Genomic DNA, 24011 nt, shown 5'->3' with positions numbered 1-24011 from the left:
CTAGCTAAGTTGCTTAGGGCCTTGCTAAATTGCTGAAGCTATTCCTCAAATTTGCAATCCCCCTGCCTCAGGCTCCTGAGTTGCTGGGATTGCACCTGGGCTCTACCATGTCAGACTATTTTTAAAATTGTTTTTAAAGAGGATGAAAACAAGAATAGGAATATAAACACTGCATTTGCTATTTTAAAGGTAGTTTTTATTCCTTTATTAAGTTCACCATGATCAGGGATATAATATACTGTGCATTCTCTTCTATGATAACAATTTTCCTTGAGAAATATCAAAAATAAAATATTGCTTAGGATGAATATGACACATTTATATTAGCTAATAAAAAGCTATACTTCAAAGATGTTGTGTTTTTACAGGCAAATAGACGTAGTATTTTCTAATTGTATAACAGGTTTTCAGACACAGATTGTGAAAAAAAAAAAAAAAAACAGGAAAAGGATAACAGATCTGGTAGAATGAAGATTCTTGCTAGAAAACTTACAGGTGAAGAGAATATATGCACCCATGTATGGAAATCAGGAAGACAGGCATATTTTGGAGTAGAGAGGTTTGGGGGTATGTGGGGAGCCCCTTATTTATCAGAATCAGACTAGGTTGAGCCATGGGATGCAGATGTCCTGCTTCTAGAAACTGGTACCACAGAGGATGTCCCAGATTGCTGGGAAGCATGGCGGTGGGCTGGGTGGGATGGTTCCCCATGCATCATATTTATACTAGAGTTCATAGATTTGGGGAAGAAATCATTAAAATTACCAACCCTCTCAGAACTACCCATGACAAATCCAATCAATTTTAATTTAAATTAGAAGTTATGATAATAGGTTCCCTGCATGTCATGTGGACTTCATTGAACCTGAATTTATTACATCAATAATAAAAAAAGTCTCATAAACCATAGAACAATTACTTCTTGTTCACATACCAAAATTAGAACTAGTTATTTCTCTCATTTTCTTGATCACATTCTTCAATTTAGAAACAAATGAAAGCAGCTTAAGAGAATGTGGGAGTCCAATATTATAATTCTGACATATCTGGCAATAACTGAGCAAATAGAAATTAAAGCTGAAGGTCTTATGTGATCTATTTATGAGTCAAAACTAGATCAATGGATTTTTTTTTTAATATAGGGAGAAAACAGATCTTCATTTACTAGAATATAATTTATTTATCAAATTTAAATGTTACTTATTTGCTTCAAATTAAATTCTTTATAATTCCAGTAATTTCTCATAACCTGTTTTTATTGTCATATCTCTGAAATCATTAGATGCAGCCAAAGGTCATCTAATTAGTCCCCCCACCCTTTTTAATGCCTAAACGAGTAGCTCATCGTCTTTTGAATGACTTTGATCAATAAGTTAATTGAAAATCCCCTGGCCAGAGGAATTCTCACTTTCAAGGATGTTATGGGTGAAAGATGACCACAAGGTTTCCATGACATTAAGGTCAAAGTTTAAATGAACATTTAGGGTTTCCAGTGATCTGTGAACAACTCCATGGTCTGCTCTAAGTGTGCATTATAAATCCTCAATAAACCATTCATATAAGGTTAAGGTTTGACATTTATAGTCAGCATAAGACAAAGAATGTGTTTCAACTTCCAGTCCTTTTAGATTCTGTTCACTCTACCCATTTAATGTTCACTTCAATTTTTTTTTTAACTTATGGAAGAAAGGGCAGAGAAAAAAATGAAGAACAATGAGATCTTTTAAAGGTCTATTGTGAAACTTAAGTATTGGAAACATCTTGGCTCAATCCATAATTGGTACAATTGTAACTTGACATGATGTATTTCATCACTACTAGCAATAGTATGTGAATACTATCTGAATGCTAAAATTAAAAATATGCTCAGGAATTGAGTTTAATTGCAAAGATGCAAAAAAATAAAATAAAATAAACCCACATTGCTACAGATGTACTAATTGCTTGTTTCTCTGAATATGATACATATTTTCATTTTATAATTTCAATTGACTCAAAAAAGTGTCCTGGATCATATAAAAAATATACCCAAAATGAAAATGATGGCTTACATATGATTAAATCACTGACCAGTCTGAGAAACCTACAGTATGATTAGAAACTGGAGTCATCAAAGTAGAAACTTCATATTTAGAGATAGTTATTTATAATGACTGTATGTACTTGTACACACATGCACATTGACTAGGTCTGAGAATCAAGATTTTCCTTTTTTACTGGTGATATCAACAACTCTATAATCTCCATATAATATTCCTGCAAAAGGATCTTGACTTTTTCATTGCTCACTTAAGTAAAAATCAATATAAGACTTAATGTTCAAACCAGTTGTAATGAAATGATCAGAGCCATCTCATTCAACAGAAAATTTAAAATTGATCATCACCATTTTAATTTTGACCTAGAATACCTAGCTGTGAGATATCACAACTAACATAAGTTTTCAAAATGTTTTCTTGTCCTTGTATTAGAAATAATTCTCGATATCTTCCTGTCTTTGAACCCTATTGGTTAAAACCACTATCATTTCTAATTCACTCATTCTATTTTTTAAAAAAATACAGTCTGCCGTTTTCATAACATTATTCATTTAACAGCACAGTCTCTCTTATGTAAAATGGTGCAAACAGTTACATTACAGCAGATAATCTTAAGCATTATGTTTGAAATATTTTATAGTAATTTAGAGTAAATCCTATGTTTGGGCCCAAATATCTTGTTTTCCAAGTATAAGCATCTAGAAATTTTTACTGATAGGATATATGAGTACTGTAAAAAAGATTCATAATTATCTTTCATTCTTTTGTTAAAAAACATGGAGGTATAAAGCATCAAAAATGCTTGAAGGAAGCACTGCCCATTTAAGGAAGAATTTCTCATCACTGTTACCCTTGAACCTGACTTCTCCTTTCAGCTCCATGGCCGTAAATCTCTACAGCATCAGCAGGTGCAGCCATTAATGACTCAACATCTCCACAGTCAGTGTTTGTCTGTCCTATTTATTCCCTTCCTGACATGGAGCTGAATCAGGTCATGCCATGGACAGATATTAAAAAATACTGCCTTTCTATTAATTTTAAATGACCTTTTAATCTACATGTAAATTTGAATTGTATGAAAGCACATTGACTTTAACCAGCAGAGAATCAGAGAAACCACAGACGAAAGGTCTCATATCTCAGAAACCAGCATGAGAAAGGAAAATAAACACAAAAAGCTCACCAATATAAGACAGCAATAAAAAGTTTTAATTTAAGGCATGAAAGAATAGGGAATAAATTCATTCTCAGAGACTCAAAAAATAGCTAAAACTTCCTAGCTGTCAATTGTGACGAACCACTGGGGAAAGATCTGGTCCTTTTCAACTTTCACTATGAATGTGAGTGTCTCAGTTAAGTTTCAAAGTATATGTAGAAGTAAAAAAAACAATAATTTTAGCATTCATCAGTGCTTCAGAAAGTATTTAATTAATTTAATTTAGTGAATGTATAATTAAAGGTGGAGGAATGTCATAATGTGATTAACTAAAAACTAATCCTCTGTTTCACTGATAATATTAAAGATGATGTCTCTTATACTGCAGTAAAATAAAATTATTAATATCTTTGAGAAGCAGTCATGTCAACATAAGATTAAATAAAAATATTTAGATTACACTTGTAAACACAGTAATTATGATGTCATTTATTTAAAATTAAATTTAAAATTAAAATTTCTTTCAAATTACTGTTTTTAAGATGAAAATGAATTGCCTTTGATATTCTTTTTTGGGGAAATAAATGGCATTAAATCAGATAAATTAAAAATTATTAAAATGTATTACTCTGTCTAGATTAAACTTAGAAGATAAACATTGATCTTTTTAACAAATCAAGAAGTCCCACGTTTAATGTGTATCTTGAATAAAACTCATTATTTTAATGAGAGAAATCTAAACACATTATCGCACCATCAGTAACCTCCAATTGAGCTTTTGCCAAAATGCTTCCTGCCACAGTCAAGGCCTGGCAGATATAGTAACCCGCATCTGAGCGCTGAATGTTGGTAATGGTGAGGTCTCCAGTTGGTGACACTGAACATCTACTGTTGGGTTGCTGGGGTTGATTTGGGAAAAGCAGGTTCTGTAGAAGCAAACACAAACTCATCAGTATTCTTTTATCACTTACAAGAAAAAAATGCATTAACCACAAATATTACAATTATGAGAATATGATTGGAAAAAGAAAATGTATATATTTAAACACAAAGATACTGAAATGGTTATAGACCATGCAGTAGGTTTAACTGGGAAAGTTTCCACATCATGGTCTATGCTATGTGACATCAATATGCTCCAGTTGAAGGACTAATCACCTGAATTTTTAAAAAGCTGGATCTCTTTTTAATTTTTATATTTTGATTAGCATGCAATACCTGTATATTTTAATAGGCTACAAGGTAATAATTCAACACATATAAACAGCATGAAATGATCAAATCAGGATAACATTTAGGTTTCTTGATCTCAATCATTTATTCCCTCCCTAAAACAAATTTTCCCCATTTTTAAAATGAGCAGAATAATGCTCATTTGACTTAACTTCTATATATGGTGAGGATGGAGAGTGTAACAATAACTGTGTAGGTGCTTTATTAAGCTTACAAGAAACAAGAATGTAAACTATAACTGCAATCGCTACTGATCATTTTGAATACTTTAGGATAAATAAATTTGTCCAACATTTTTCAAAAATGTGTGTCTTAGACTGACACACAGAGCTGAATGTACTGCTATAATGCTTCTGCATGTCATGACAACTTCCCAAATAGCTATTGACAAATGCTAATCTAAGCATGATGAAAACAATTGCTGAAAATAAAAGGATATAGAATTATTTTAAAAGTGAGAATGTTTTACCAAACAATTTAAAAGTACTTTTACAAAACACTTTACTATATGTTACAAAAAAGACTGTCATATATCATACAGTCTAATCACAAATGTTGAAAGTTTTTATATGAGAGCAGTAACATTCATTTAGATGACCTATGTCACTTTACTATTGTTCAATTAAGAAAAACATTTGGGTATAATAAATCATATTGAGGTATGTTTCCAAGGTGGATTATAAATAAGGACATATCAATTTTTATGTTCTATTTACTTACCAAAAAGAACATTATAACCCTCTGGGATCTGTTTCTAGATATAGTAATTAATTTTCCAGGTTTGTAATTAAACAGTTTCAATAAGTTGCAATCAGGAGGTAATAACATTCAATTAAAGGCACAAGACACATTTTCACCTTAAAATGTTTTTACCCTTGAAGTACTACCAATGGAAGAGGATAAAATAGGGTATTAACACTTTTCAATTACGCTAAATGACTTTAATCCTGCAAATGATGTCCTACTTTAATTAGAAGCTCTTCTCTTTATTGCAACATGATGGATGTCCACTTTATTAGATTCAAGTGTGACACTATAAGCCCACTTTACATAAACATTACCATGTTATTAAACTCCTAAAAGAAGAGATGTTTGCTAGCCTGTCAGGGATATAATTTCAAAAAGCTATTGCCCTCTCCTAAAATTTGTATTACTATCTAAGGCTAGATATTTTCATTCATATGAAACATAATTTGAGAACAAGCTAAATCTCATGTGGAATCCAAATATATTACAGAAATAAACCATCCAAAAGAGAAGGGTCTAAATTTTAAAGCCACTTGAAAATGATACAATAACTCAAAGTGTGCACTTTCTTACAATTAGCCATTAGAATACTAATTTACATAGCACCAGTCCATCAGACGGACTAATTCTCTCTGGGATCTCTTCCTCTATGATGTAATATCAGTCCACCTTCTAAATGATCCATTGACATAGAAAATGGCATTTGATTGAGGTTAACCCATCATCTTTATTCCCTGCTTGCATGACATAGCCAAAAGAAAATGGATTATAAGCAAAACCCAGGAACTCTACAGAGCTGTGCTTGCCTTGAAGTGTCTGAGTATCCTATTAGTACTAATTGGCATTATCAGCACATATTGAGGACTATGGACCATTAAGTTCAAGCTCTTCACTCTTTCTACTGATGGATAGTCATAGATCACCACGGAAATTGGATACTGGAGACAGTAAGACCAATTTATTTTTCCTAATATCCCAATTCAAAAATTTAAGTTTGCTCAAGCACTTCTCCTCTCTCTCTCTCTCTCTCTCTCTCTCTCCCTCCCTGCTTCCCACCCTCCTCCCAATCTCTAGGTCCCTGATGGAAAGAGATTGGTGAGGAGAAGGTAACTAGAACTAAGATAATAAGCAAGTCAAAGAAGCTAAGTGAAAATTTTGTGGCATCCTGAGCTTTAGTGTCTCTGGATTTACATGCTACTTTGTCAAATAGAAAAAAAGGAATACTTCACCTCCTTGCCAACTCTTATTATTGCTTTCATTCTTGATAATTGTCACTTGGACTGGAGTGAGATGAAATCTTAGGGTAGTTTGGATTTGCATTTCTTTCATTACTAGATGATGAACATTTTTTTCATATGTTTATTGATAGATTGTATTTCTTCTGTGAAGTATCTGTTCAGTTCCTTAGCCCATTTATTGACTGGGTTATTTGTGGGTTTTTTTGGTGTTAAGTTTTTTGAGTTATGTATCCTGAAGATTAGTGCTCTACCTGAGGTGCATGTGGTAAAGATTTTTTTCCCCTTCTGTTGGCTCTTCAATACTTTTGATAACTATTTTCATAAACATTAAAAATGATGTTTAATATCATATTTTTATTAGACTACAGGAAGAAAACATGTATTCAACTTGGAGCTATTTTGAGGAATATGATGTACACATGAAATAGTCTTACAAAATAAATCATATATATAACATGAAACATTATGAGACTTCACTCAATACATGATCTCAAAGTGTGAATTTGCAATAATCAAATTGCTTTACATCATTATATTTGCTATCAGTGACATAATAAGCATTTTGTATGGCTTTCATAACATATAAATCCCTTTTACGTTTACACTTCTTAACTCTTTATCACTCATGAGAAATAAAATGTAAAGCCCTATATTTCAGATTAGTAAAACAGCTTCAGCACTTGCAAATATTATGCAGTAGAAGAGGAGGAAAATGGTTGTAAAGCCTCCCCTTTAAAGGTCGTGAGTGTGTGTGCATGCTTGTGTTTAACTATCATATCATGTTGTTTTATATTCACTGCAATGTTTGGAATGAATTCATATGAAAGAAACTTCAAAAGGAAGAGTCAAGGAATTCTAAGAAGAGAAATACATTTTATAGGTCTTAAGTGATTAAAAAAAAGATTTGGGAGTTGAGGTCTGAGACGATTCTGACACGGGATAAGGCAGGGGGCATCACTATCTTCTCTTCACTGCCTTCACATCCCTAACACAGAAGGGAAAGGACTGGAACAAGAAGAGTTGAGAAAGTAAGAAAGACGTGTCCATTCAGAGATTAAAAACTGCTAATTTGGGGGTGGTTCAGGAATGTTGAGCAACTCTTGAAAGTTAGAGAGCATGGCGGAGCAGAACTTCCCTGAGGCTCTCCAGAAAGATAAATATATGTGAGTTCTAATCAACAGGTTCTTTTAATGTAGCTGAAAACATTTCCTATCTCTGGCAAAGTTTTCAGATTTCCTGTGACCTGTAATAATATTTTCAAGTATTCACTGAGAAATTCTTCCAGGGACTTGGACTAATGACAGAAAGTGCTGGGGAAGAGTACCAGAAGTTCTCTTTCTGAGTACTACATGTCTTGTTTGGATGGTTTTAGAGAATCTAGAACAAAATCTTTCAAAATCTCTCAGGAATACACAAATTCTTATGCAAAGATCACCATTTCTGATGTAAGTTAAGCTGAAATTTCCATTCGTTGCCTCAGAGCATAGAGGCTAAACATTTGTCCATGTTTGGACCAAGTTCTAAATTATAAAAGTAATGTATCCAGTTGACTTTTCAGAGAGACTTTGAGAGACCATCCTGTCCAGAAAAAGCACAGCAAAGACAAGACAGATATTGGTTTCTTGTGTTATATATTACTCCTGTTTAACCCTACTATGAAGAAATCCAGAAGGGAAAATGAAAGAAAAGATGTCTTCTACTATTAAATGGAAACATGCTTAAATTAATAATTTTTAAAAGTCATTTATACTGTCTATCTAGGAGTGGACTGAAATTGAATTCTATGCCAGCAAATGCTAGATACATTTTTTGACCATGTTCCATTCACGAGAGACTATTTTGAGCACTTTATATCTACTAACTCACTCACACAGACTAATCGATTGCAAGAAAGCAAACTCACCTTAACCTGCAGAGATTGAAATATCTACAGAGGTTTATTTTTAAAATAAGTTTGCTATATTCTATTTCTTGTAAAATGCAGAATTTTAAAAGATTACTGCTAGCAAATAAAAAGTGCTAGAACATTCATCTTTTACTTATTTTAGAATCATTTGTCTCCCTTTTAGCAATAAAATAAGTCCAGCATCTGCTAACAATGGAGGCAAGGCAGGCTTCAGGGAGCACCAAAGTCAGCAAAGTTCAGAGACTTCAGAAAAGCAGTCAAGCTTCACACTCACCTGGCTGCCTTCTTTCTGCCAAAACACAGCTGGCTGGGGGTTTCCTTTAGTTTCACAGGGAAATGTTGCAGTTCGACCTTGAGCAACAATCTGATCTCTTGGCCTAACCACAAACTGTGGAGGAGCTATAATTCAAAAGAAAAGAAAATGTGTAAATATCAACCACTGTCAAAGAAAAAGATATCAAAGAGAAAATCTGGCTCTGGGTGGATTGCTTAGTGCCAGAGAGAGGTTACAATTGTTTATTTACTTCTGTGCATTTCTCCAAACACTAAGGGATAAGGGACATAATACACTATCAAATGTGAGGAAACCTATTAGCAGATCTACTTTAAATATTGCCCATTATATTCCTGTGTCCTGTCTACTTGCATGGGAAAACAGATTCCTTGTGATTCTAACATTTTTCTTTTTAAGAAAAAAACATGATTTCCTGCTTTGGTTATGCTTTTTAAATAAAGATGGAAAGAAATCACTCCTTTACACAATTATCTCCCCCTTTAAAGTCCACCTCCTGCTATACACTCATTTTATTACAATATTTTTAAGATAGGCACTGGGATGTCAGAAGGCATAAAATATGATCTATATTATTAAAATGCTTCTATTCTGGAATTCAAGATTTGAAGAGTTAAAGGCATTGAATTATTTAAGAGATGGGAGTTACATATTTGAAGTAACAAGCAATATAAATGAATGCATTAAAATGGTTGTTCTAGTTAATTAATTTCATTTGGATAGGTAGGTAAATAGGTTATTCCTATGTTCCCTTACTGGGCATTAAAATACAGAGAGGTAAAGTCTTATATAATAGTCATCAAGCAGCTCACAGTTGAATAGAAAAAAGTTTAAAAGCATGATGATTTTAATAACAGTAAAGACAAAACCTATAATTATCAAAGACCATGGTAAGTCAGTCAGTTATAGTAGAGATCCTTTCAGTGCTCTGACAGAAGCGCTTCTGTTAGGGTGCACACAGTCAGTGTGACAGGGCTTCAGGAGGGAGCCATCCCTTTGTGTTGTGGTGGCTGTGAAAGACTGTGTGTGAGCAAGGGACATGTGGGAACTCTGGGGAGAGGGCAGCATTTGTGATGAGTACATTGCAAGCAAGGCATCTTCTGAGCACAGTAGAAGCAGCAAGAACATCTCCAGCTTAACTGTACAATCCGGCAGGAAAGGAAGGTCGAAGTTACATAAATATCATGGCAGCAAAGGAAGGCTTTAGAAGCCATACTCATATTATTCTCATTCTAAATGGGGTAGTGATGATACCAAGCCATTTGGGCAGTTTTAACCCTTCAGTGAACATGGTATGGATGAATTAGTATGGATAGGGTGGGCAACATTTAGTCACTAAAATTCAGAGTTTGACTGACGGGCTATCAAAATGGTATTGGTGAAGATAATGAGGAAAACAAATGAGTAGCTCTAAGAGTAAGACAGTGGTGGGGGCTGGTATAGTGGTACACTCCTGTAATACCACTGACTCTGGAAGATGAGGCAAGAGGATGGCAAGTTCAAAGCTACTCTGGGCAAGTTAATGAGACCCTGTTTCAAAATAAAATATAAAACAGGGCTGGGGATGTATCTCAGGAGTAGAGTTCCCCAGGGTTAAAACCCTAGTATTACAAAAATATATTTAAAAAATAAAAATACATAAATAATAAAAGAGAAAGAAAGAGAGGGTAGGGATGGGGTAAAACTGCTAAAAAAAAAAGTTCAAATTTAGATTGGAACCTAAAGATAAACAGAGACAAGACAGTAAAAAATAAGAGAAGGTACAGTTAGAAGTTTCAACATTTTCACAAGGACATCTTCTTCAGAACCAAACCCACATTGGTTGTAAACACCATGTGTATCCCATGACTTTTCCCATCATCTATTTCTATTTTAACTAGTTGCTTATGCTAGAAAACTAAGATCAAGAAAACACTGTCAAATAAACTCTAAGTTTCAGAATCTGGTATACATGGCAACAATTCTAAAAGTGAATTCTAAAGAACTCTAACGATCAGCAATATCTAATAAAAGAGTTCACCAGGATTTCTTCAAGATTTCTCAAGTGTGTAAGTAAAAATTCAAGAACAGAATAAATTCAGGATGCCCTACAACTAATGATTCATCCTAAGAAAAATGCTACCACTGAGAGAGCAGGAGCATTTTTCTCAAAAAAAAAAAAAAAAAAAAAAAAAAAATTCAGGGAAATTTGTATTGACTTATTTTTGGGTGTTCTATTTTCCTGGCTCCTAATTCGAGAAATTCAACACATACCCCAGGGACAGAAGGGATAAATCTACTAAGTGAAATACTTTTCTATAGCGACAGATAACAGAAGACTCATTCTAACAGTACAGAGAACCCGGATTTATGGCTCTATTTAGACAGAGGGTGGTTTATGTTGCCTTGCCTGCTCAGGAGATTACAGGCCTCTCACAATCTTGTTATTTCTACACAATTCTCCTGAATCAGCAGATACATTGATTCTTGTTCCATGTTTGCTAATAGGAATGATAGTTTAAATCAATGTTACAAAATTACTTTAGGAAAAACTTTTAAAGCACAGCAGTGGTCATTTTTCAGCAGAAATGTGAAACCACTGGGTGCTTTTACCACAGAAGATGAAAGGTAGGTTTTCATCATCTGTAATATGGCATGGAATTTTTCTAGAAAAATTATATCTTATGAAACATTTAAGAACCAGTGTATAGTTCTACGAAATCCTATTAAAAAAAGTAATAATGTCTATGTGAACATTAGCTTTGTGAGAAGTTTTGAGGAATTTAGTCTGTATCTCCATCATCAAAAATTAAAAACCCAATATGTTCAAAATCAGCTATTTGACACTCTTTAATAAAAGTAACCTATTCAGCTTATTAGTTCATTTGCACAGTTTTGGGTGAGAAAGAATTTAAATTGGCCTATATAACTAGTTAGTAATACCTGAGAGCCCCAGGTTCTCTACACGGTCCTCCTTTATATGTTTTAAAAAAATAAAAACAGAATACACAAGATTGAAATCATCAAATGAAACATAAATGAAAGCAATGAAAACATAGTTTTAAGCATTTTATTCTCTGTCATCTACCTATGTCAGTAAAAGTACCATATGTAACTTAGGTATAGCTACAGATTTCCTCAAGTTTGATTTTGAAATGTTTGAAAAATGATTTTTAGATGAGTAATTTTGCAAAGCATTTTTGAAATCCACATCCTACAGTTTTATCACAGCTGCTAAAATACAGTCCCCCAAATAAGGATTCACAATTGACCCTATCTATGTATACACTTTCCTGAGAAGCTTTGGTTCATCCATTATTCATTCAAAATGTACTGACTGGATTATGTAAAGGGAAATGAGAAGGATGGGGGTATGAACAATGGTGGAGTGAGACAGACATCATTACCCTATGTACATATATGATTACATGAATGGTATGAATCTTCATCATGTACAACCGTAGAAACGAAATGATGTACCCCATTTGTGTATGATGAACAAAATGCAGTCTGTAAAAATTAAAAGATAAATTTAAAAAATGAGCTGAATAAATACAAATTCTAAGACATTCTACTTGGTATAGGGGATGGGAAACCAAATAAAAATGGCACTTGATTGGGGATGTAGCTCACTGCTAGAGCTCTTACCTAGCATGCAGAGGTTCTGAGTTCCATCTCTAGTACAATCTCTCCCCCCCAAAAAAAAGGTGTTGGGGGTTTCTCTTGTGCTATGTCAGAGACTTCTCAGTAAATATGTAAGTGAACAAATGCAGCATAATGTGATTTGTACAATAGTAGAAAATGCAAGAGATGGCTACATTTGAGCTGTGTTTTGAAGCACAGGTAAGAGATAACTAGGTGAAGAGGAGTAAGGTCACAGAACAAAGGAGCTGAACATGAGGCAAAGACTGGTGGAACCGGATTTGGTACAGGAAGATAAAGGGTTTTGAATGTAGAAGAAACCTGGTGTACAGAGCTGATATAGATAGGACCAAATAATTTATACAAAGGAGTTTAAAATTGTGTCCTGAAAGCTATTAAGATCTTTTCAAAGATGTTTTTCTAAAAAAGATATCATCAGATACATGTTTTTAAAAAGAATGCTCTGGAAGCAATGTAGATGGTGATTGGAGATGATGATTGGAAAGACAGAGACAAAGGGCTGGGACATCTTAGCAAGTTGGGACAGAAAATCCAGTGAGAATTGCTATGAATAGCACCTAAAGAAAACATTTCATCAGAACTCTTACACAACAATAAAGTGCTTTAGTATCACAACATAATATTTACCAGGAAATCATAATCTCTTCAACTTCCATCCAGTCTTACATTTTCTAAAGACCATTAACCAAAAGCTGTCAATCTTAAAAGCTCTTTTTGGGGCTGGGGATATAGCTCAGTTGGTAGAGTGCTTGCCTCCTAAGCCTAAGGCCCTGGGTTCAATCCCCAGCACCACACACACAAAAACAAAACAAAACAAAAACTCTTCATGTGATGTTTATTTTTTTATACTTTTATTCTAGGTTATTATAAATATGCTCTATTTCTAATGGACACAATTATTTCTTGTCAATAGGACTGAAGCCTCGTGGGTCCTCAGTGGAACCAGAATTATCAAGTGTAAAATATTTTTAAAAAGGAAACTGAGAATGTTGAAGGATTTAGCAAAGTTAACAGTTTAAAGAGCATTTGAGTCTGAAAAATGTATGTCCTTTTTGTCACCCAAAGTCAGGCTAACAAATCAACTTGCAACGATCACTTTTACTTTTGTAGGCTCTCTTTCTCTGCCCAAGATCTATATTGCAATCTTTTTGGAGGGTATCAGCTCAAGGAATTTATTTTTGAGGTTTTAAAATGAAAAACTGCATCAATAATTCTGATAATACTCCACAGTTTCAGCATCTCTGCCAGGTGGCAGAGAGAATGGTTTAAAAAGACAGTACTTGGCTGTCGGCACCAAAGGGAGGGAGTAGACAGGGGTGGCATTTTATCAAGACAGCACAATAGTGGAAGTATGCTCTACACAAAATGGATTTATACAATGGCTCTCATTAAATATGAAAAAACACAATTAGGTCCTCAAGATGACAATTCAAAACACAATTTAAACCCAATGTGAATTAAGGATATCGAGTTATAAACTCCAAAAGAATATGATAGTTATAAAAATGGCAATTCTCCGATATGTTCGTTAAGATAGACGACTATAAAATACATATTTATGTCTTCTCTAAAACCTGAAAACATTAGACCAATTTCTTGTAACTATGCTGTAATAACCTACTTGCTTCGTCTGTCAAGTGATTATACCTTATTGCTTTAACTATAAGAAGAAATGAGATGGAGAAAACAGTGGCACAGTTCAGTATTTAATCAACACTTACACATTAAAAAACAATATCTCTATGAGAAAAGTATGTTGTGTGATTCCCAGAGAAGTAGATCCGCATATAAAAAGGTCAATTAAGATTAGAGGTCTAGGCCAGTTCACTTGAAACTGTGTTTTGAGAATTTAAATACAACGCACAATAAATTAGATTTGATTTCTGCTAAATTATGCTTTGATACTGAATTCAGCCCAAGCTGGCTTCAATCAAAGTCACGCGACAGCTCTGTTATGCTAATGCTTTCTGAGTGGGCGATATGGAAATCAGATGACTGAACACGAGTAGGAAGCACAGGCCATGCATGAGGTGGGCTTTGAGATGAGGGGAGGGGGACCTTAAAGGTTAATCGCATCATGTTCGAGTTGTTTCTACAGGAAAATATGACTTTGTATGGCAGGCATTAACATGGAGATAGTCATGCAGCAGTTAGGTACATTAATACGTGATACAGGGTGGTTACAGGCACACTCAGCTGCTCCCTTTCTTTGGGTGTAATTTCATGCCTGAATGAATAAACTTTTGATTCAGTAGCAATAAACATTTTGAACTTCCTGACAAACCGGAGTAGAAAACATTTTTTTTTTTTTGCGATTTAATATAATTTACTTATTAAATGCTAATATATTCTGCAAACATAGTTAAAAAGCAATCTCTTTCATCATTTGCTTGAGTCAAAGATTTGCTTAGTCACAAACTGTATAATACAATGACAGTAATTAACATTAATTGAGTGCTTATTAAGTGCCAGGAACTATGCTAAACCATCCAGAGACATTATTTCATTTAAAATTTTGAAACCTTATGTCTTAAATATTACCATTATGATATAAAGACCAGTAAACTGAATTTTATAAAGGTTCTACAATTTTCTTAAGGTTGAAGTCTTAGACTGTAAGATAGGTTTACTTTGAATTTCTTTCAGTGCCATAGTTGGACCTATAAACATGGAACTGCTAGTTTAATTTGCTGTACTTCAAATTTTGATATGATTAACTGAGAATTTCTCATGTCTAGTATCAAACAATTGAGTAAGAACTTTAGGCTACTATTCCAATAAGGTATAATATTTGAGAAATCATAACTTGTTTTTCTTACATAGCCGTTTTTTATTAAAGTAGCATAAAACCCATATTTTGTTCTTCCTACACTACCTCTAAGTACAGGCTTTCTTAAATACTTTCTTCAAGTCACTCTTGATTCAAAACCCTACAGTGCTTTTCATTACATGGCAATAAAAACCTACAATGCATATCATTGCAAGGCTTGCAAATCATTCTCCCCTAAGATTTTATCATCTTGACACTCATTTATCCCCAGACTACTTCCAGAATTTCAGCAGACCAGTCTACTCTCAATCACTCACATATATATTGGCTGTTCTTGTGGTTAACCCATCTTGATATCTATTATCCTTTGATCTACCTTGTCAACAACGATTAACCTGAACATACCCTGACCTTGTACTTGCCCTGTGTTCCCTACAATTTCAGGTACGTGCCCTCACTTGCATTGTATTTTTTCTCCATTTTCCCCCATCTACATGTCTTACTTCCTCAGATCAGTTGTACATTCATATTGGTATGAAGTGTTGTTTACCACCTTGCACCAAAATGTTGCCCCCGAGAGTGAATTCTAAATAAATAGCTTGGATTAGGAAATTTTAAAAAATGAATCGATAGTAAATATTCAATATTTTTTTTCCATTTCATTATACTGGAAGCTTCTGACACTTTCCCACCAATGATAGTGTTGGTAATAATTTAGATGAAAGGAAATGAAAGAAAATTGTTTGGAAAAAAACATTTTTCTAACCAATTTGAACATGGCCTTCTGTAGAGAGTTCCCTACAACAAAGGAAACATTTTTGATCCAAAGACTATAAACAAGTAGCCATCATCCCAGAGGAACAAAAATATATAGACAAAAATAAATATTTTGTAGCAATCAGATCTAGAAGTTCCTGAACAAAGTTAGTAGGCTTGTCTTTACCAACAAGAAACAGACAGAAGTCATTTCATTACAATGCAGTGTATGTTAGGAAAGAGGTAAATGTTGATTCAATTTAAAAACAGAAGAGTTAGACTTCTAATTGATAAGTGATTGTTTTGAATTTATTTAATTTTATTTAAGTTTTACTATTTAACATTTACTTGATTCCATATCATTTCTGTTAATATTGGAAATGCATACATAAGGTCGTAAAATATTTGATTTGAAGCATATTAACACATAGTTCATCTCAGAGGAAGGAATGCATTTGTAATGGAAAATATAAAGTAGGAATATAGGATTTAGGATAATCATTTTTATAAAGCCCTTTTAATCACATTTTATTCATTTGTCACTGTTTTGAAGGAATATAAATGATCAAATTGCTAAATTGCCTATCTTTCCAATTAACTGTTTTTCTTACTGAGTCCACAGCAATAACTCTTCTAGATGAGTAAAATGGTTTCCTTACCAGCCAGTAACTTGTAACTAATATTAAAATTCTTATTCCATGCTAAAATACCAATTCTTATTCCATGCTAAAATTCTTTTCTTTCAACAACAATTTGTATAAAAAATACATATATATGCTTTTTGATATCAAAATGAAGATGGAAAAGTACTATATGGTTTACTAGTTTCATAAATTTGAAAAAGTAAATAATTAAGGAGACTAGAATGACCACAGTGAATGAGAGTCCTTAGATTCTTCATCTGTTCAGACTTCACATCCTGCTCTTCACCTATCAAAGATGTCATATATACATAGGAGTATTCAATCCTTGTGTGATTAAAGGTGCTGCTGTCACGCACTGTTAGTACATTTCTTACTGCCTCCTGTGGAATTTGTTGACTATGGGAAGACTACAATTTTGGAAGGTTCCTATGACACTTGAAACCCCCAAACCCTCTCAATTATTCCAAATCTGTTGACCAAAGTAGGCAATGAAGTTAGCCAGTTATTACCTAGTGTGATCACAGAAATAATTGAAGTGGCCTTCTTAATTGCAGTGTATAGCAACTGAGAAAGTAATTCTAAGAGAAGCAAAGGAAGGGGAGAGGAAGAAAGGAAAATAAAATACTGGGAATAAAACAAGAAAATTTGCTTACCTTTGAAAAATCTTGATTTGCAAGGGAAATAGTATTAATTTTAAAACTAATTGTTTAGCAAGACAATAGCCACATAATCCCAAAAGCAATGATCTTATTTTTGACCAGCAAAAGGAGAATATTTTAAAATGTGGTGGGAAAAAAATCCATCAAGGTCCTATACTACTAAATTGGGACAACAAGACTTCTCAGATGTGGGGTAGAAAAGGTCATAACCGTGGAAGTGAGGAGGGGAAAACTATAGCTTAAAAAAAATGGTTCTTCAAGTAAATGGTGAGACAAGACATCCACTTTCAGTCACTTAACCTGTCAACTTGCCAGAACTGTCATGTCAGCATTCCAGCTAAACCAGGAAGGCTGATCACATCCCATTATCTCATTTTTTAAAGAAAGATTGCATGAAGATGCCAATCAGAAAAAGGAAAAGGAAAAAATTCTTGCAACCAAGGAACCAATGTACTGATGCTGAAGGGTTGCTTAGTTAACGGAATTTTAATATGCAACTGCAATGTTTCTTAATAACATTAATTACACGCTTAGTAAGGCACCATCCTAACTCATTAGTGCCTTCTTTTTGTTGTATTTTATCTCCTACTAGCAGAATGAGGAATATGTGATTGGCCTGTTACCATTAATGTTGCTTAATCTTTTATAGCACTATTTAAAGCTGCTTGCATAAACATTTTCTAGGCAAGTATTACCTATGTATGCATATGTGTGTATCAATTAACTGCACCAACATTTGGCATGCCCCTACCACATGTAAGTGTTATGCTAGAGCTAGAGGCAGCAGAAAGATTAATACAGCAACATATTTGCTGATAAAGAACCAATCATTTTGTAGGGTAGAATAAAAGAGTATCATCAATAAATCTTAGAAGCAATACTTGCCAGAGAGCCTAACAGGCATTCAAATATATTTTAACTCAAAATTTAATTTAATTTGCTAGTTTATACATTTTTAATGAATATAATTATGTACCAGTCCCTTGAGTAACCTTTAATATGTTTAAGTAAGTAATGCAGTAATTCAAATGTCATGCATATAAGACTTACTTAGGTGTAATACATATCACAATATATTTTATAGTACATGCAAACATATATATATATATATCATAATGTTTCTGTCTACAAATTGCTATAACTTATAAAAGTAAATATTTTGACCTTTTTTAAAGGCATAACTCAGATGTGAATGTGTTTATTCTGTCTATATCCAGTGAAATCTTTAATTCTCATCTCATTGTACAGTTTCAGGCCACAGAATTTACATAATTATAATATTCAATATTTATGGTACTTTTAGGTACCGAGTTAAAATATTTAGTTTTTATTTTAATCCTATGTAGAGACATTCTAAAATTAATGAGATTTAAACTTTTCGATGCTTATTTCGAAACATTAAAGAATTAAAGAATTAAAGAATTTAATTGCATTGCATTAAAGAATTAAAGAATTTTAATTAAAGAATTTTTGCATTAAAGAATTTTTCCTCCATTTTCCTCTAGTCGATATAAGAAAAGAAATAAATAATATTGGGAAGAGCTACTGTAAGCCCCAAACAATCTGTATGGTGTCTTTGCCAAATACGTTTAAGTGGGGAGGAGAAGGAGGAAGCAGGGTGAACACCAACATAACCAGCCTCCATTCTCTGTTACTATTCATGTCACAAAAAATTGCCTGTCACGTTGGAAAGCCAGTCATTTGATCCTTCGATCATGACTTTGGAAATCAGAGACATGATTATATGGAAAAGCATCTAAAATTTAGAAGACGGGGAAAGTGAACTTAAAGAAAAGGCCAAGCCTCCTGTGATGTGCAGAATTCTAACGTGATCCACATGAACTTGGCTTGCTGGAGTTACTTTCCTGATCTTGTTATATTACAAAAGGGATTCTGAAAATATAACTAAGAATACAGATCAGTTGACCTGAAAACAAGAAGATGAATCAGATGGGCCTAGCTTAATACTTTGAGACTTTTAAATAATAGGATTTTCTACAGTTGATACTAAAAGGGAAGAGATATAAAATAAAACACGTAAGGATTCAAAAACCATTGTTGACTCTGAAGGCCCTGTAGGCCATTTAGGAAAGCTGAAGAGTGACCTCTCAAAACTGTGGGTGACCCTAACTTGCAGCCAAGGAAATAGGAACTTCAGTCTACAACTGCACGGAACTTAAATCTGCCATCAACATGAACGAAATTTGAAGTTGCTTTTTTGGAGAGTCTCCAGAGAAGAGTTTAGCTTGGTGTATATTTTGATTTTCACCTGTTGGGACCTTAAGCAGAAAACCCTCGTTTTGCGTGTCTGCTCTTTGTATCTATAGAACTTTGACTTAAAAAATGGATGTTGTTTTAAATAGCTCAGTTTGTAACAGTTTTCTCTCAGTAATAGAAAGCTATCATTACTGAAAACCATCTTCATTATGAAGAAGGGAATATAACGGGAAGATCAGAAGGGAATGTAAAGAGCTTACAACTTAACAAAGGTTATTGTTGATCAACAGAGTCAGTACAACACAAAAGAAATTGGTGTGTATATATACACGTATTTTTTTTAATAAAAGATTCAAGACAGCATTCCAGGTAAAGACTACCAAATGACCCTGATACTTTCCTCTTTCTCTTCTCTAAACATGCAAACCCTAGTCTTCTGCACTCAACTAGATAATTACCAGATAGGGATCAAAACAGGATCTATGCAAAACAAAATAAATCGATATATACAAACAAATTACTTATTTAATTAATGAGAGGAAAAAGAAAAAAAAAATCAATCCAAGAGAGGTAAAGAACCAGTAACTTTTAGGAATTTTCAAAGAGAGACATACTTTAGAATAACTGTCCATAGTTTAAAGGAAAGTATATACAATGGAGTTTTTCTTTTAACAAAACCAAAAAACAAATTCATAAAGGGGGTAAATGGACTAAATAACACATGAAGATAAAGAATGTTGTATGAGAGCTTAGCAAAGAAATGGGGAAAAAAGAAAAAAAATAAATAATGTTAGTAAGAAGAAACATGTGATGATTATAATTTCAAAATGAAGGTGATAAACTGGCATTAAAAGTCATACAACATGAAAGTTATTGACAGCAAAGTCAATAAATATGGAATGCCAACAAAGGAAAGCCAACATCAAAAGTATGTTTGAAGAAAATAAGTGAAAGAAAAATATTCAAAGATAAAACAGAAGAAAAAATCCTTGAAACAAGGATTAATTAAATTATGATTCTATAGATTCAGGGGCCTTGTTGTGTCCCAGGAATATTAGAGGCAGGATGATCATCATCAAAACTTAATCCAGCAAATGTATTTGGAAGAAGGGACCACATGGGTGTTCATATGTAAAGAGGCATTCCAACAAGAGGGAAAGTTGCTGTGGCAGGGTCACACTTCAATACAGTACCATTCAATACCAAAACAGAATATTCATCATATTGTGAGAAACCATAAAAATGTATGATTCAATAATTTTTATATAACCTTCCCTATTGAGACAATGAACAGACACTGTCAAGCACACCAGGCTAAAACCAGCCCAGCAGAAGTAATCTATACCTGTTTTTCATTTTTAAAAAATCAGTATTAGCTTAAGATATTTTGAACATTTCACATAATGGAAACCTCATTGGAATATGCATTTTTACCCATCATTTTATAAAAAGTATATGGAGCAGTGAAAAACATGATGTTTAGTAATAATTAACTGGGACTTTGTATAAAGTAACTAATTAGTGCCAGGTGCAAGAAACATCAAGAACTTCAAGGAAGGAAAAGTGTACACCAGGTTATGACGTAACAGTTTGTCCAATGAAGAAAGAATGCAAGGAATAAAATTCTAGATCTCCTTCCAAAACACACTCAGGACATCTTTTGCAGATCGTCCATCTCAGCATGCAGCATAATAACTACATGCTTTCTGACTGAAAAGTAACTGGAATTTTTCCAGTATCAATTTAAATTACATACAGCACATTATAGTTTCCAAATTTCGAGGTGGGGTGGGAGATGAGGGTGTTCCAAATATCTGCCACCTTGCTCTTTAGTAATATCTGATTCATAATTTGCCCTGAATTATTTTTTATTCACTTATTTTTATTGTTGTTGTTAGATTTCTTGGTGGCCTCAAGAGTAAAATACGTTAGAACATGCTATTACAAAACTGTGCTTCAACTCATAAAATCTTTCTAAAATGAGAATATCTTTACTTTTGTGCCTAAGCAGTTAAAACATTGAAAAATATGTCCCCGTAGATATCTGTTTCTACTAATGGCAGTTTCTGTAAAATAATAATCGAAAAATGTGGAATTTTGCCAAGAACATGATTTTCTCAATACTTATGAATTCTTCCATGACCAATTATATTCTTCTATCAAAAAAGAACATACTTTCATGTCACTGAATTGGGGAAAAAGTTTTTCCATAAAGTTGTGTACTGTCAGTTTGTGATATTTTAAACAAGTTTCACCTGATATGCTCAGCTTTTGGTCTCTGTACTTGAAGCAATCAGCAGATAGCATATGGTGTACAAGATAGAAAACTAGGCAGGGCTCAGCATCATAAGTAAGGCAGCTGGTGGATTTGACAGTTCTTTTCCAAATTACTCCTCATGTTTTGAGTTGCTGCTAGGAAAAAATGTGTTGCCCATCTCCAAAATAGATGTTCTTTTTTATTTTTAAGCTTGGAAAAGGCTTCCAATAGGAAAATAAGACAGATGGGTATAGGAAGAAAGATATTTATCCTTATTTAGACCATTTTCTTCTTGTCAGTTCCTTCATTGGAAGACTTTTCCACATAAACAAAAGAATATTTCAATATTCATCATTAACTATGCCCTAGGATGCATTTTTGTTTTTCATATAAGGCATGTCTTTGAAATAGTAAAAATGGATTTTTAATTGTCAAAGTGCATTGTTCTAGATTTTGTGGTAACCAGTGAATACAGAGGTTGGATTAAAGGGTTCTTTTGGAGATGTTGGTGACATTACAGATGAATAATGTAATCTGGAGAATACTGACTTCCACCAGCAAGTGTATGATGGCTTGCTTTCAGCACTTTCTTCCACATTGAGAATTGTCTTAATCAAGTTTTACAGAATTTCCAAAGTACAGTCTAGAAGGTGTCTGTGAATTGCACAAAGTTGCAAATTCTTTAACTCATAAGAGTCAATCATTTAGAGAAAATTCCCAGTTGGGGTTTTTAAATAAGTTCTAAATGGAACTTTCCATAGACCATCAAGAAGTTTCATCTGGTGTAATGTAGTGATTATTTTCTGAATTTGTAAGAATTCCAGAATCTTCAATGATTTCTAATTTTCTTTTGAAAGCATTGCCCTCTGAATTTTCTCTAAACTTTATAAAGTGGGTTCAAATTTTTTCAGCTAACATATTGGAATTAAAAGCTAGCTGATTTTAGCTGTCTGTGGTATCTACAGAATATTCTTCTTATCAATTCCAAGTTTCAAAACTTTCTTCTGAGTCCACTAACAATAAAAGTTCAAATACCTATAGCTACTAAATTTAAATTGATGTAAGAAGTTAATAGAAAGAAAAAGCAGGCTAATTTCCTTATTATCAGTGTCTTCATTAGTAATTCAATAAAAATGTATCTAACAGTTTCCAAAATTAATAGTAGTTGTCAAGTTTAAAGTATAGTTCTTCATATTTCTGAACATTGTCATAAGTCATTCAAGATAGATTTATGAAATGACAGACTTTCCCAGAGTAAAATACAATGTGTCAAGAAGCTATTCTTTATTTCCAGTCCAATGGGAATTTAAGAATCATTTCAAATAAGAATAAAAGATGAAAATAACTTTTAAAAGGACTAGCAGGTGACAGACAAAGTCCTATACTTTGTATATCATATTGTTTTAATCCGTGCATTTTTTTCTTTGTTTAAAAGTCCTAAATATATCAGAAATTATTAAAATATCATTTGATGTTCTGGAAACTTGTGACATAATATAATTCAATTGGCTACAGTTTATCAGATTCAGGATCTGCTGTATAAAAATCCATAATTTATATGTAACATTTTTATATTCATTTGATGTCATTATCTTATAATAAAAATTGCTGCCAAAGCCTAATCAAATTGAATTTTGAGATACTTATTTCCATCCTTTCAACTGACAATTTTTTTCATCCAATCATACATCTTTTTATATTCAATATATAATCCCTAAGTTTAATATCTTAAAATAACTTCTAAATAAAGTTATAAATTTTCATTGCTTAGTTATCAAGAGTCCCAAAAAATTCAAAATGTTTTAGCCTTTCCAGTTAATGTTATACATTTGTTATCATTCCTTTTATAAATGGATTAAATATACATCTTATGGTTCTGCTTTTTTGTTGTTGTTGTTGTTTTGCTTTGAGGTTTGGTCTCACTAACCTTGCTCAGTGACCCTCCTTGAACTTGTGACCCTCCTGTTTCAGTTTCCCTAGTAGCTGGGATTTTAGGCATGTACCACCACACCTGGCTTATATAAATCTTTTCACTTACATTTTATTATATAACAATAATATATATTAAAATACATTCTTGGACACATAAATGAGTCAGTCTCTGGACCAGAAACCTTCTTCACAGATGCCAAGAGTGGGAAATCTGATAGAGTAGTCATGGAGCCTCCTATTGGCTCAATTTTTGTCTTTCTCTGTGTTATCTCATTTTTCCCTTTCTCTTCTATATTTTAGATACCATTCCATTGACAAGCAAGTTACCATTCATAGGAATTCTTTCAAATACAAGAAAATTAAGATTAAATATTATAACAACATAGTCCTCAATATCAAATAACATAAATTTTTAAAAGCATGATTGATTTACCATGATTGATTTAACATGATTTTCTGTTTCTAGAAAAAAAAAATAGCCTGGTACTTTATTTTTCAAATAATTTTAAGCTGTAACTGTATT

At 33.1% G+C, this 24011-nt stretch overlaps 1 protein-coding gene across 1 annotated transcript in view; it reads right to left on the bottom strand.

Annotated features, from left to right (window-relative positions):
• Positions 1-24011, bottom strand: part of ROBO2 (roundabout guidance receptor 2) — a 578830-nt gene that overhangs the window by 124101 nt on the left and 430718 nt on the right. The window contains 2 exon segments of the mRNA XM_079154971.1: positions 3950-4121; positions 8594-8718. Of these exon segments, the coding sequence (XP_079011097.1) occupies positions 3950-4121; positions 8594-8718 (297 nt within the window).

Source organism: Sciurus vulgaris, assembly GCF_902686455.1.
Source record: "Sciurus vulgaris genome assembly, chromosome: 10".
Classification (NCBI taxonomy): Eukaryota; Metazoa; Chordata; class Mammalia; order Rodentia; family Sciuridae; genus Sciurus; species Sciurus vulgaris.
Note: the sequence above shows the minus strand (reverse complement) of the source record. Positions and strands in the feature narration are given on the sequence as shown.